This window comes from Geospiza fortis, unplaced genomic scaffold (genome assembly GCF_000277835.1).
Source record: "Geospiza fortis unplaced genomic scaffold, GeoFor_1.0 scaffold138, whole genome shotgun sequence".
NCBI classification, from domain to species: domain Eukaryota; kingdom Metazoa; phylum Chordata; class Aves; order Passeriformes; family Thraupidae; genus Geospiza; species Geospiza fortis.
In genome coordinates, this window is record NW_005054307.1 from 10,334,770 (window position 1) to 10,349,243 (window position 14,474).

Below are 14,474 nucleotides of genomic sequence, written 5' to 3' on the forward strand. Positions count from 1 at the left end.
TTATGTTCTTAGTACATTAAAATTAATATTTCAGGAAAAATGTGAAAAGATGTTTTGAATGAACATAGCAAAGAATCAGTATTTTAAAGTTGGTAATATAAAAATAATATAAAGTTTCAAAAGTGGATTAAGTAATGTTAAGTAGGAAGGTGAAATCTTAGCAATGTATTTTTTGCCTCAATTTGTTGCCTTCTACAGCAGACATATATGTTACTAATGCAATGGTAGTAATTCAGGGGGTTTTGTTCCTGTACTATTTTTGCAAACAGTCAAACATACAGATTCTAATAAAGTGTCATGTGATTTCTCTCTGAAATTAATTGAAGTTGAGCCGAATGGGAGTCCTAGAAAGCAAAAAGGTAAGAGCGTTCATAAGAAAACTAAGAAAAATCTAAATAGAGGAAGAACTTAAAACGAGTTTTCTGAAACCACTGTCTTTTAGAGAACAAGCCCTGCTGAGGGCTGCAGTGATCAGTCAGTCAGGGTGACCCCACGGTGCCTTTCAGATGCACAGGAGCACTCACCTGTTCTTGGCCAGTGGCACTGCTCAGGGCCAGCCCTGGGCTGGCAAGCTCAGCAGTGACCACACTTGAGAAGCACTTTGAGAACAGCTATGGAGTGCTTTAATAGGCTGTTAGAAACTATGTAGATGTATATGAAAGTTTCTTACAAAGATATTGTAAATCATGTAACAAAAATATTGTAAAACTAATTTCCAATAATTAGCATCCCATACCCATCTAAGGCATATATTTTCATTACATTCTTAGAAGCATCTATTGCATGCATTGTACATCACTGCACCCCAGATCCACTAAAACCACATTAGCTTTAGGAACAGAGACCTGACTACTGATCAGCAGCAATTCTGGGCTCAGATTTGCAGCCTTCAAGTTCAGGCCGGGGAGGGCATCTCCTTCATGCTTTTCATGTTGTATGTGAAAATAAAAGCTACTATGGTTTCTCACGGTTATGTGGATCCATTTCAGGCAAGGAAAAGAATGAAGAGACTCGCCCACCTGTTCATGCCTCTGTTTGGCCACTCATTTTCTTGGCGGTTTTAACTGTTTTTGGAGCTGGCATGGCAGCCTATTTCTACAAAAGAAAGAGACAAAACCAGCTCTCAACAGATTCTGGCAATGAAACATTATTAAGATGATGTCTTGGTGACAGAAGAATTGGTGAGAATGGGTCCTGTGGCATGTTACTTGGAGCGGCAAGTTATTAGCTGAAATTAAAACATGATCTGTTAAAAGTCTGTAGTGAGATCTTAAGTGAGATCTAGTGTAACCTTACATTAAATATTACACAAATTAAATCACTTTCCTCTTTTAGCACTAGCTGATTTTTTTTTAATCATGCATATTTTACAAAGTCAGAATTAGAGTTTGATGTTACAATTTTGTAATGGTCAAGATGTTCTCAAGTGCCTTAACAAGGATGGTTGTGCAATAAACTTGTCAAAAACAATTACATGTACTGGAAAAAAATTCTGAAAGCCAACTAGTAAGAATGAATGCCCAATAAAGTGTGAATGCCATTTAGAAACTGCCTTGCTATGACATTGTGGACACTAAAAAATCTCAAAAATTAGAACCTATCTAACTCTTTTGCAAACTTGAATGCATTTAACCCCACAAACTTCACTGCATCAGACCAGTACTTTTCCTGTTCTTTACGGCTAAATCCTATTACACTTATAAAATTGCTTCACATTCTTTTCTCAGAAAACTTTGGGATAGAAAACCTTGTTATCTTCATTTTCTGCTATGGAAAACACAGTTGATGTCAGCAAAGAATATTAGGATCAGGCATAAGTTGTAATCACTTTCAATTCAATGATGTGATTTTTAACTGTATTATGTTCATCTACATGAATTAAAATATTCTTACCCTGATATTTTTGCTTCTTTTTTTTGTTAATGCTTTGAAATAAATAAATAAATAAATAAATAAATTTTCTATTAGTGTAATTTTCAGCTTCAGCATTCCCTGTGAATCAAGTGAGGAGAAAGGGGAAGCAGGGTGCTCCTGTCAGCACAATAACTCTTTTGTCAATAACTAGAAGGGCTTCTCTCCTCACCACTTTGAATTCAGCTTGAATAAGCACCAACTTCTCATTTTTAAACGCAAGAAAAAGGAACTGAAAACTAAGGATTGCAGCAGATGGTTTTGTACTAGAAATCTGCAAGAGACTAAATTTTAGATGTCAGAAAAACAGTAGAAAGCACTACAAGATACCTTTTAAGTGAGTTGTAAATACAAACTAAATGCTTTATGAGAAAGAGTGCTTCACAGATACCTCCAGGAAACTGCCTTCCCCAGGCTGCACAGAGTCTATTGAGCAAGCTGGAAAGTTGGGAAGAAGAAGAAAAAAAAAAAAACCAGGAAAAAACCCCCCAACCAACTAATGAAGCTGCTTTCCTAAGCACTGAAATCCAGGTTTCTTGGTTTAAATACAAGCAAGAGTGTAGGACACTGCTGAGAACAGCCTATTGCACAATGTGTTATGCAGCACACAAGACGCTGACCCCAAAAAGTTTGCAACTGGCATGAGGCTAGTTGGTCATGCCAAAGAGGGAGCTCTGAAGTACTCAATTCCTCTTTTAGCCTACCCCAGTGTCTGCACTAATCTTTCCCCACCACTTAGCCCTGGATGAATCCTCACAGACATCCATTTATACCAGAGGGAGAAGAAAGCCCAGTTTGAACTAGAGCCAGGCTGCCACTTAGTGAGCAAAAGGAGAGAAATGGGCAGGAATTGTTTCCTCCAAGTGTTTTACCTTGGGATTTCCTTTGTCAGAGAATTTTATTTTGTTATTTTAGATGTATCTGAAATATGGTTTCACTCAGGAAAGTCAGCTTTTATTTGTACCCCACCACATTGGTGCCTGAGGCGCCATTCAGCTCTATGACTTAGAGCTACTCTTGCAAGCCTTGCTCATGCTAAACCCTCCCTTCATGTGACCTGCAAATAAAATAGTTATTATTAAACAATTCATTCAATTCCTAACTTTGCTGTAGTCCAGACACTTTTTTCATAAAATATTTTCTCTCTTACTACTTTCTACAGCCAAGTCAACAAGTTTGTCTGGTTCTTGCAATAATTTTCTCCAACACACATTTAAAAAGAAAAGCAATGATAGTTGCTTCTCCTATGACATCTACTGTTCATCTGCTATATATATCTCACTACTGGCTCTTTCACTTCTTGATTTTTTTCAATTTCATTATCACAATTTTTAATTTTACTCATGTAAATAAACAGAAGGAATAGCAGGACTTGTGAACATTTGCAGTAGGGCTTTGCAGCATATTTGTACAAAAACTGCCATGCCAATACAAGTCTTCAGATGAGCACTTTGCTCACAGGTTAAAGGGATTTAGCTTGTCTTTGGCTTTGTCTTGAAACAGCCTCATTAGGAATTTCTCAGATAGATAAACATATCCTTTTACTTGGTAAAGTTTTAAAGTATTCCAGGCACAAATTTCCTTTGTGTTACATGGAAGCTTACCACTAGACTACAGTGTTGAACATCACTTTTTTCAGGTCTTTGATAAGCAATTATGAACAAACCAGCCCCAAACTGAGATCAAATAAACCAATGTAAAAATGTTAATTTTGCCTCAAAGTGAGCAAGAGCTCACCAAAATCTGCAGTTTCTGCAAAGTTTGCTCTCTTTCTTCTACATATACATAGTGCTGTGACATATTGCCATGTATTGAACCACTGGGATTTTGTCTCTGTTTCTGAGATGTAAGGGTTAAAACAGAGGGCTTTAATCAATGATATTTCAGTGCTGGTTTCTTGTCCCTAATTCTCAAGTTGCTTTTCCAGGTCTGTCCTGTGTAGCACCCCAACAACTAACCTGAATTTATGTTAGCAATGTCACAGAAGACGACAAATGTCTCCACCTCTAGTTACAAGGATGGAGACTTCACTTTTGGAAGGGACTTGCTCTTCAAAGAGAGCAGTGTTTACAGAGTGCACTCCAGTTATTTCAAAATACCATGTGACAGGACATTTCCTTATTTAGAGTACTGAGCTTTATCCATCAACCCGTTGACACAGAGAAGGACCCATCACTATCGGCAGAGAGAAGGATTTTTAAATATTGCCAATCTTCTAATCCAACTTGTGGCAGAAGAATGGGAAGCAAGTTACATTTGCAATGAGTTTCTCCAGGTTTCTAGTTTTCCTTTCCCTCATGCAATGTTCACTACAGTCATCAGGTAAGTTTCCTGCTAGTTTTGTATTAAACTAGATATGAAAATGCTTTACCTTGGGCATCTTTACAGTTTTAATGCATAAATTGATTATTTTGTATGTTTTATCAGATTGATACATGATCTAAAAAGTATGTTGGGTACCCTGGCAGTTCTTAATTCACAGAATAAAAGGGTGGGAGGTGTAGGGATGATGGAAAAAATGAGGTAATAAGAGAAGGATCTTTAAACTGGAATTTCTTTCAGTGGAAATATTGAATCAGATGGCATTGTGTGGGAGGGAAAGGGAAGATGAGGAAGCATGGACGTCTTTCCATTTACCTTCCTCATCACACCCACGGTGCAGTGATCAGTTGAGGGATTTACATATTTGCACGATAGCTGTGTGAGTTTCTCTTTCTGCCCCACGACATGAGGTATGAGAAGGAAGAACTGGCTCCTCCCCTCCAGCCTCACCAAATTAGAAGAACAGCTCTACTCTCAACATGTTTATCAGTCATTGGGTATAGTTATAGAGAGAAATGGTAAAGCAGTAATGTGTGGAGAACTGAGTGGAGGAACGAGTTTGCATGAATGTGAGACCGAGAGTCTATACCAAGAAATGCCACCATAAAAGAACATTCCCATTATACTGTAATAGTTTAAAAATATGAAACATTGCTAACCTTAAAGCATCTGAGTTCAGGATGAATCTGCAAGACTTCTCCAAGCAGAGAAATGTGTAACTGAAACCTAAAATTTTCACTGTGTAAATATGCTCATGACAATCTGGTCTGTATTTTCTCTGGTCAGCCACCCTTTTTCTTTTAACAGTTAAGGAATAGATGGATAGAGTAATCAAGCAAATAAAGCAAACTTACTGAGCTGAGCAGAAAACAGAAAGGCAGTGAACTTACTATTGTTTCTATTGCAGTTTTTCTCTCTTCAGAAGCTACAAGGTATCACCAACTTTCATCACAGAATTTGACTTGCCTACTGTGTATACATATCAAACTCTAACCACAGTATTTAAACTGCTCATTTTATTAAAACATCTTATTTAAAATCTGTAGCCACGCTAGGTAGGAAATTATAATAAAAATAAATTTTAAAAGATTGCATAACTTCTCAATTTAGATAGACAAATATATAATAGATAGATCCATTACTAGAAATTTAGATATATTATTTTATTCTTATTTTCATGTCCTTTAACACTTTTATTCCCTCCCAGTTACTTTTACATTGCGAGGAAATGCCAATGGACAGCCTTGTGTATTCCCTTTCAAATACAAAGACAAGCAGTACAATGAGTGCACAGATGCTGGCAGGTCAGATGGGCTGCTCTGGTGTGCAACAACTTCAGATTTTGATGCCGATAAAGTCTATGGATTTTGCCCACTGATAAGTAAGTCTTGCATTTTATTCATTAACTGCAGACCATCTCTTGAGCTACCAGGGTTTTCACGAGCCGCCAGCTGCACACCTGCCTGCCTGACCTTGTTAGAGTAGCCCAAATGAAAACCACCTGACAGGACACTAGTCCCAAAGGCCAAGACCTCTCTCTGAAGGGAATGGAGAGCAAGAGTGATGCAGCCCAGAAAGGTTCTGACTCAAATGCTGGAGGTGACTGTTTCCCATTGTGAACCAGAGGGGTGAAGAGGTTCTTTTGCGGGACTTAAGTGTGTGGCATGAACAGCATGAATTTAGACATCTGTCTTATTATTTAGACATTCATCTTCCTTTCAAAACATTCCTATTTTTCTTCCTTCCTCAGGCATTCCCTATAGATCAATTCTTACTTAAACTGCTATTTTCTAGTTTTTTCCCTTTAATTTTCTACCTTATTCTAGTTTCCTATTGCTAGCCTACACAAAAATGCTGCTGTGAGAATTATCTTCCTCCTCCAGCTTTGTTATATCTTCTGCACCGAACTTATGTTTGGATCCTTCCAGTTCAGGACACAAACATTGGTCTTGCCAATGCCCTTCCCAAGAACACATCAGCTTCACCAGGTTTGGTTGCTCTGCAAAGACAGCAGCTGAGCTGTAAATTGGTGTTGCACAGAGTTCTTCTGTTGTTTCTCAAGCTGTCAAAGGCCAGTTTCCATCATTTTTGGAAAAACTGCTTCTCTTGATGGTGAGCTAAGAGGGAGTTCCTACCCATTCCTACCCTGGAGGCATGAAGAGCCTCCAGGGTCATAGTTCACCTACATTGTTGCTTTTCTCCTCTGACTTTACCCTGGAATCTCTTTATTTCAATCAATAGATATGTCTGGTTTACCTAGAATTGCATCTGCAGTATTAGAAAATTCAAAAACAAATATTGGAAGAAAAATTCACTCCTTTCTAAAAATATAGAAATCTTATATAATATTTTTAATTTAAAAAATATACATTATTCTAATTTGATGCCTAGACTTGTTTCTTTTTTTTTCCTGATGCTTAGCATTTAGAGATTCTGCATTATTACACACTTCATTTTCTTTTAGTTGGTATATGCGAGTCCACTAGAACAGTGCTTTATGTCACTTCTTCCAGACAACACTGAAAGATTTTGGACAGAAGACGTTTCAACCGGCATTCACTACCAGATAAACTCAGAATCAGCCCTAACATGGCACCAAGCAAGGAAAAGCTGTCAGCAGCAAAATGCAGAACTACTGAGCATTACAGAGATTCAGGAGCAAGCATATGTAGGAGGTAAAAGGACAGAGAACAAGACCTTAAAAAATGCTGTGATGAAGCGATGGACTGCCTTGTTATCTGCCTCAGGGAGCAAAGAGGGCAGGGTGTTGGGATGGTTGGGCAGACACCAAAGGGAGATGCTCTGAACTGCCCTTCCACTGCCTGGGGCTTTTTAATGAAGCATTGCTCACAAACCTCTTTGGCAGTGAAATGTCCCCATGCCAGCATTGAGCTCCAGATGGGAGCTCCTGCAGCTCCTGCAGTCGGTCCCAGGGGAAGGGTTTCATCTGCTCACCTTTGTGCAAGGGCACTCAAACCTGACCAGGGCTATGGGCTGGTCCTCTAATTTACCTTTTGCCACTGTGCTTCAAGGATTATTGATATTTTCAGGAGAACATATGGTGATGGTTAGATTGGTCCTAATATGGACACATTTTCATACATAAAATCAAAATAACTCCTGTGGATTTCAGGTACAGGTATCACAACATCTCTTTGGTTATAAATAGTTCTTTGAAATAGGCTTTGAAAGAACTCTCATAATAAAAAAAGCTGGGAAAAAACTTATTGACAAATTGGCTTTTTCTTTTACTCCATTAAATCTGTTACAGAAGACTTTTAGCTAAATGCTCTTATGAACATCAGGGTTTTTTTTCATGTCTTGTGTTCTAATAAAAGCTAGTGAAAAAAATAAAGTCTTATTTAAATAGTGAAATAAGATGTTGATTTGCCCTACTAAGATCTCTAGTAAATCAATATAGATTCATTTACAAATTTTACTTTTTGTAATCAACGCATCTCAGTAATGCAGAAAGTACTGGTCTGGGGCTGGTTTAAAATAAGAAATATGAATTTCTTACTTTACACTTAATTTCTTTTAGATGCTCTTACTGTGAATAAGAATAGAGAGATACAACTGACGGATTTCTTTTTCTAATTCAGAGCTAACTAAAGAATTTGGTTTTGCCTTCTGGATTGGATTGAATGCTTTGGACTTCAACAGTGGATGGCAATGGGCTGGGGGCAGCCCTTTCAGATATTTAAACTGGGCTCCAGGTAAGAGATATATCTAATTTGTAATCTTTGAATTACTTCTGATAAGGCACCAACTAATATAAATTGTTCTACCTAACTTTATTTCAGGAAAGCCCATTCTGATTTACAATAGCTCAAGATCTAGATCCATGTTTTAAGATGAACATTTTCAAATCACAAAGTTCATTGTGGATATCAGTTATAGCATATTATTCCATTCTCTTATCTAAACAGAGAGCTTGTTTATGAAAACAGAGTGTCATTGGAGTGATACATAACCCTACACATCAAAGATCAGAATTTTCCATAACATGTTGTCCATGAGTGTGAATATAAGTCAAATCTTCCAAAGGTAGCAAAATATTTAGCAAATAATGTCTCTATGTTGTTTGGAGAAATTCTAAATACTATTGAGAAGCTTAGGGAGCCAGCTTATGATTCCACAACAGTTTATGGAAAATTGCACAAGGAAATGGGGTGGGTTTTATGGTGTTCCTCATATTCAACTCTTCTCTAAGTTTTCAAGAGCTGTATCAGGAAATTTCCTTTGCTGCTTATAGAGGTTTGTACACACTGCAACAGAAAATAAAAAAGCTATTTCAGAGGAAAGCAGAATTGTGAAACTCTTGAAATATACTGGAAGGATAATATAGCTTAAAACTCAATATTCAAAAGTTTGGAAGTTTTTGACACAAGATAAATGTCCAATTTCAGCAGTTCTTCCTGTAAGAACAAGAGTGTCAGGAAAAGAATAAGACATTTCCCAGCACTATCCTGATAACAAAGTCAGTGGAGGGTCATTATTTCTCTCTCAGACTATTGACTAATGGTAGCATTGTACAAACTTCGAGGCAGTTATCCTGTAGGGAAGGGCTTCTTCCTATTAGTGATTCAAGGAATCATAAAAAGCAAATGTGTCCACTGGTAATATGATGTTTTTGTTAATATTTTTATTAATTTCTTGCTGTGATATTCTATTTTCTCTTTTACTTAAAGGAAGTCCCTTCCTGCTCCCTGGGAAAATCTGTGGACTGTTGAATCCCAGAAAGAATGGTAAATGGGAAAACCAGGCATGCAACCAGAGACTAGGCTACATTTGTAAAAAAGGATCCTTCAGTTCAAAGCCTGATATTATGCCCAAAGGTAGGTTAGTCAAATACAAAGAAAGTTTTTTATGACTTCTAGAAAGAGAAACTTGTACGCAACATTATTTTTACAACAAAGATGCTAGAAACCTTCAAAAAACACAGCTATACACAACACACAGACTTTTATATTCTGCCTTTTTTCTCCCTTTGTGTATTAAACATTCATAGGAGAATATTATTATTTTGTTCCATCACTCTGTCTTTCATTCTTGCAAGACAGATTGTAGATGCTCTGTCATGGTAACCAGAGCCAAAAGACAAATTTGCATAAATATGGTAGAAATATTATTCTCCTTTGCTCCAAATGAATACCTGTGGTTACTTTTATATTTGTGAAAAAGTCCTCCTCTGTCTGATATCTGCATTTTGCAGTGCTTTGGTTTCCTATGAGCAGAGCAGGAGCAGCAACAACACTGACACAGACCTTGTTGCATCTGTGGGCTCCCCCAATGCACCAGCACGGCTGTGAGCATGGCCCATGTGCGAGGGTCCACTGGAGACTATCACCTGGGAATGTTGTAAATCTACTTTTAAAGAATGGGTTATGCTAAAGAAAGTAGACAAATAAATTCAGAGAATCTTTATTCCAGTATTAACATTAAAATGAAACACAGGATTCTATTTTTAAAGTAAGACCAAGGTAAGTTTTTAAGAATTTAAGTTATAAATATGCCACTGAGAGGATATGCAAAGTCCCCACTAATTTACAAGGTTTACTGACCTGCAGTTGTCAAAGAACTGCTTCACGCTTTTCCATACCTGAAAATAAGTTTGTTTGTGAGAAACCACAGACCAGCAGGCAGAGCCAAAGTGAGTCACCACAGTCGGCACAAGACTGAGTGGCTCTGGGGGACAAAGAGAGGAGAGGCTGATGTCCGCTTTGTTCTCTCTTTTCTCACAGATCATTATTTCAAATTGCATTTCTGAAACAATGTGGGCATTTTTAAGTGGTTCTCTGTTTAAGGAGAATTCATTGTATTTACATATTTAGCATCCTGTGCCTTAACGATATTTGCTTTTAATTTGAATGTATTTTGCATTGCCAACTACAGCTTTATGTTTATTCATATGGTTCCATTTTTGTAAAGCGTACTCAAGAGATCTCATCCTAGTGTCCTCTATTTTCCTCTTGTTCTGAAAAATTGTGTTCTGATTTTAGGGGAATTGAGGCCTGTTCAGTGCATGGATGGCTGGTGGCCATATGCAGGTCACTGCTACAGCATTCACCGGGACCCCAAAACATGGGAAGATGCTCTGTCTTCATGTAAAAAGCAAGATGGAGATTTGGCAAGCATCCACAACATTGCTGAATACAGCTTTCTAGTGTCACAGCTTGGTTACAGTGAGTATATATGTAAGCCTGTATTGCATTTGCTCCATCTGTGACATAAAAGCTGAACTTCATATTAAAGTTTAATATTTCTCTGAAATGTCACAAGTGAAAGACTGAATCCAACTTACCATGCTCTTTTATGCTGTTGCTGTTGCATAAATACAGAACTATATCTATGTTTATCAAGAAATATACCACGTTGTAAAACATTATAAAGGAGGAGAAGAAGGAAACAAAAAAAAAAAGATGTTCTTTCCAGAGACACATAAAGATCTCTAATGATTGCACTTTTGGCACCTATATTCCATGTACAAGGCTTTAGAACTGAGCTACAAGCCTAGAAGATAAGCTTTTGCTGAGATTCAAACCTCTTGCTGATGCTAACCTCTTGCTATATGTCCTTCTAAGAAAAAAATATCTTTTTACTTCTGATACTCCTTGGATCTGTAGTAACCAGTCCTGACACTGCAGATGCTGGCCTTGGTGAACACACCTGATGGGCCAATACCTGATGGGCCAACAAGTGCTCTAATGTCCAGCCATTCAATGTCTTCATGCTCAGAACTATTTTGATGTTCACACAAAGCTTGCAAAAATCTCCTGTCACCTATAAAGAGCCTTATGCTCATTAAAATCAGCATTTCTGAATGGAATCTGATGTTTTTTCCACAATGTATCTCTTATAGAGATCTGAGAGGAAACAGCATTTTTATAAAAGCACAAAGACCACCTCTTGCATACCACATGCCAAATTTATCACTCCCTGATTGTTCTGCATGTGGAAGCATTCACTGCACAATGGAAAATAACCAAACCTATTTCTTTTCATACTTCAGAACCAACAGAAGAGCTGTGGCTGGGTCTGAATGACCTGAAGACTCACTTCTACTTCGAGTGGAGCGACGGGACGCCTGTGACGTTCACCAAATGGCAGCGCCGGTATCCCACCTACACCAGCGGTGCGGAGCACTGCGCCGCTATGAAGGGGCAGGTACAGCGTGCACTCCTCTCACAGCACTGCAAATTACTGACTGCACCCACCCAAAATCACTTATCTGCTTATGCAGGGGTCATTCCTTATGTTATCTTGAAATAGTTTTGCTCCAAAATTCGATATCAACCAGAAGACAAGTTCAGAGGTCAGGAGACATCAGAAGAAGAGGAAGTGTTTTCCTAGTAACCCCTTCTGAAATTCCTTGTCTGGTGAAAGTTCTGATCCAGAAATTTTACATTAAATTCTTTCCCTTGGTTTCAGCAAAGAAAAAGTTTAAGCTCTGGGAGAGGAATAGGGATGAACTAGTTTATACCCTATGTGAGTACCATAGGTGCTATTCACATACCTCATATTCCAATCAGATAGACAATTTTGTCCCTTAGTGTCATGTCACTGGGACATGGCATTGAGACACAGAGACCTGGCACTAGGACATGTTTCTCCAGCTGTCATCTACCTGCAAAAAAAAGAATGTAAAATTCTATAGTATTTCTGACTGCTTGACTCACAAACTTCATTTTCTTGCAACACGATTGTTTGATACATTTACCTGTATGTGCATGCACATGTATGTGCACACAAAAACTGTCATGGATTTTGAAAGAAAAAAATTTAAAATGCTGGTATTAAAAGCATACTGTTATTGAGAGAACTTTTATGTCATAGAATAATGTTAATGTTTGTCAGTATTAGGCACCAAAAGAATTGATCCTAAATCAGCTTTTATGAGGGGATGAGGGGAAAGCTCTTCTTAAATAGACTATATTTTTTTAAAGTAATCAGCCATATTCAGATTCTTTGATGGATAAAATAGTTAGATTTACTGCAACCCTAGCAGATGTGCATTAGTTCAGTTTAATTAATCTTTTTTCCAGCATTGTAGTGAAATAATCTTGCTCCAAAAGCAGATCCTATCAGCACAGATGGATCTTTACAAACCCTTTCATTTAAAAGTTATGATAAGAAGTAATGTTGAGACTTCAAAATGTTAATTTCCTTCTTTCACCTGAAAACAGCATTAAATGAATCTTAAACTAGTACTTACAGGTGTGTATACTTTTTAAAATAAATCTCTAGCTGGCCTTGTGAAGAAAGAGAAAAACCACTAGCTGTGCTTATTTATGCCCTTTCTTGACATTTTTTCCTTCTCCCTGCTATTCTAGGATGGATACTGGGCAACTGATGCTTGTAATAAGCAACTTGGTTACATCTGTAAAAAGAAGCCTTCATCACAATCCTCTGAAAAAGAGACAATCGAGGACCTAGGCTGCCAGAAAGTAAATGCTCTCTCATAAATAGTAATCTTTGAAAAAATGTACAGGAATTAATTTACTTGTTCTTGCTTCTTTTGGATACTGTCTTTGTATCTTATAGAAAATCTACTGTTGAGGCAACCTGGTCCTTTCCTGCTAGCAGTTTAATAATAGATGTGCATTTTTCATTTCTGTTCTGAAAATTTTCAAGAAACTTGAGATTGATGTACATGTAAGTGAATACTGCCTTGCTCTCCATCCCCAGATGAGCTGCCCTGTGATTCAGAAAAGCATTGTGTCTGTTTTGGTCAGCAGAGATCTCTGTAAGAGCAGGAAGAAGTGGGCTTGTTTTACTGATATTCCTCCTTTCTGCTCTCCCTGAAAACAAGCACTCCTGGATTCCTCTTGGCTCAGAAAATCTCCTCACTCCTTGTACTTGGGAGTGACAGGGACAGCTCTTGGGGACTGTGCTTGTATGTGAATACATTTCTGTATTGCAATATTTTGGTATTTCATTATGTCTGATTGTGCAGCTCTGGAAAGCTGAAGCTGCAGGTCCCCCTGAATAAATCACAGGCTCCTTATAGATTCAGTTTGCATAATCTCAACTTTACAGAGCCCTGGAAAGCCACAGCAAATAGCATAATCACAATTTTCTTTGAGAAGTCATGTATGCAAAAATGAGATGAAAACTGAGATCTTAATGTCATCACTTAAACAAAAAGGCCTCCTGTAGGAGTGAACAACATCAAAGAAAAAGCTTTTGTTTACTAACAGATCAGCCCAGTCTCATCTTAGTTTTAAAGTCAGCTGCAACAATTTGAGCATTTAATATTTATACACATAAGAGCAGAGAAATTTCTACATTGAAGTATTTTTCCACTGCACATTAAAAATCTTATGTTTGTCACAGGGCTGGAAAAGATATGATTTTCACTGTTACTTGGTGGGTTCTGCACTTTTGACATTCTCAGAAGCAAATAAGACATGTGAACAGAGCAAAGCTTATCTAGCTACGGTGGAAAGCAGGTGGGAAAATAACTTCTTTAAAAATCAATGCTTTTAATGGAGAAACTTCCAAGAATTTTCCATTTTTTGATCCCATCAAAGTGTTTTGTCAGCATTTTCAAAAAATATTATTGTTGCAAGGCATGCAAGGATCATCCATGCAGGAAAAATAAACCCAAGCCAAACATCTCAATGTTGCATGGCTATCACTTCATCCATCACAGTAACTTTCAAATTTCAGGGCTTCTTGAGTTAAACAGTTTCCTCTTATCTTTCAATTCATAATTAAAGCAACTTCTGGCTTTGGTGGGGGTATTTTTGTTGGGTTTTTTTTGTTTTGTTTTGGTTTTGTTTTGTTTTGTTTTGTTTTGTTTTGTTTTGTTGTTTTGTTGGGTTCTTTGGGATTTTTTTGTTTGCTGGGATTTTTTCTGTTGGAAAGTAGGTATTACATTTTTCATCTACTTATTGGTAGGTGGTTTCTCATTATGATAGGAAAGCTTTAATAAAAATATTTTCCTAATCTACCTTCTAAGGCAAATTTTGAACAAATGTAGGAAATCTTCCCTTGAACCTGCCCTCTCCCATAGCCAGAATGTATTATCTCTAATCTACCTACATCCCTCTCAGGCTTCAGAGGCTATATGTCCCCTGAGTAACAGGACTGCCTTCAGAGGTGATGGGTAGCAAAGCTGACAGCTTGGTCCTGTCTAGGTGGTCTGTTTGAGGCACCTCAGAGATTGGAAAGACAGTGAAAAGAGTAGAATACAATGAGAAGCCTATGGGAGCAGCAATTTGTGATTTTTCAGATGC

General features: G+C 37.6%; 2 protein-coding genes across 2 annotated transcripts in view; both read left to right on the forward strand.

Moving 5' to 3' along the window:
• The window catches only part of LOC102033094 (macrophage mannose receptor 1-like), a 33,006-nt gene extending 31,048 nt beyond the window's left edge, over positions 1-1,958 (forward strand). Inside the window, 2 exon segments of the mRNA XM_031066809.1 lie at positions 327-359; positions 990-1,958. Of these exon segments, the coding sequence (XP_030922669.1) occupies positions 327-359; positions 990-1,159 (203 nt within the window). The 3' untranslated portion in view covers positions 1,160-1,958.
• Positions 1,959-4,065: 2,107 nt separating this feature from the next.
• The window catches only part of LOC102033255 (macrophage mannose receptor 1-like), a 32,298-nt gene continuing 21,889 nt past the window's right edge, over positions 4,066-14,474 (forward strand). Inside the window, exons 1-9 of the mRNA XM_031066813.1 lie at positions 4,066-4,233; positions 5,441-5,614; positions 6,747-6,908; positions 7,836-7,949; positions 8,925-9,071; positions 10,236-10,418; positions 11,246-11,400; positions 12,567-12,680; positions 13,570-13,685. Of these exons, the coding sequence (XP_030922673.1) occupies positions 4,173-4,233; positions 5,441-5,614; positions 6,747-6,908; positions 7,836-7,949; positions 8,925-9,071; positions 10,236-10,418; positions 11,246-11,400; positions 12,567-12,680; positions 13,570-13,685 (1,226 nt within the window). The 5' untranslated portion in view covers positions 4,066-4,172. The remainder of the gene's footprint in view (positions 4,234-5,440; positions 5,615-6,746; positions 6,909-7,835; positions 7,950-8,924; positions 9,072-10,235; positions 10,419-11,245; positions 11,401-12,566; positions 12,681-13,569; positions 13,686-14,474) is intronic.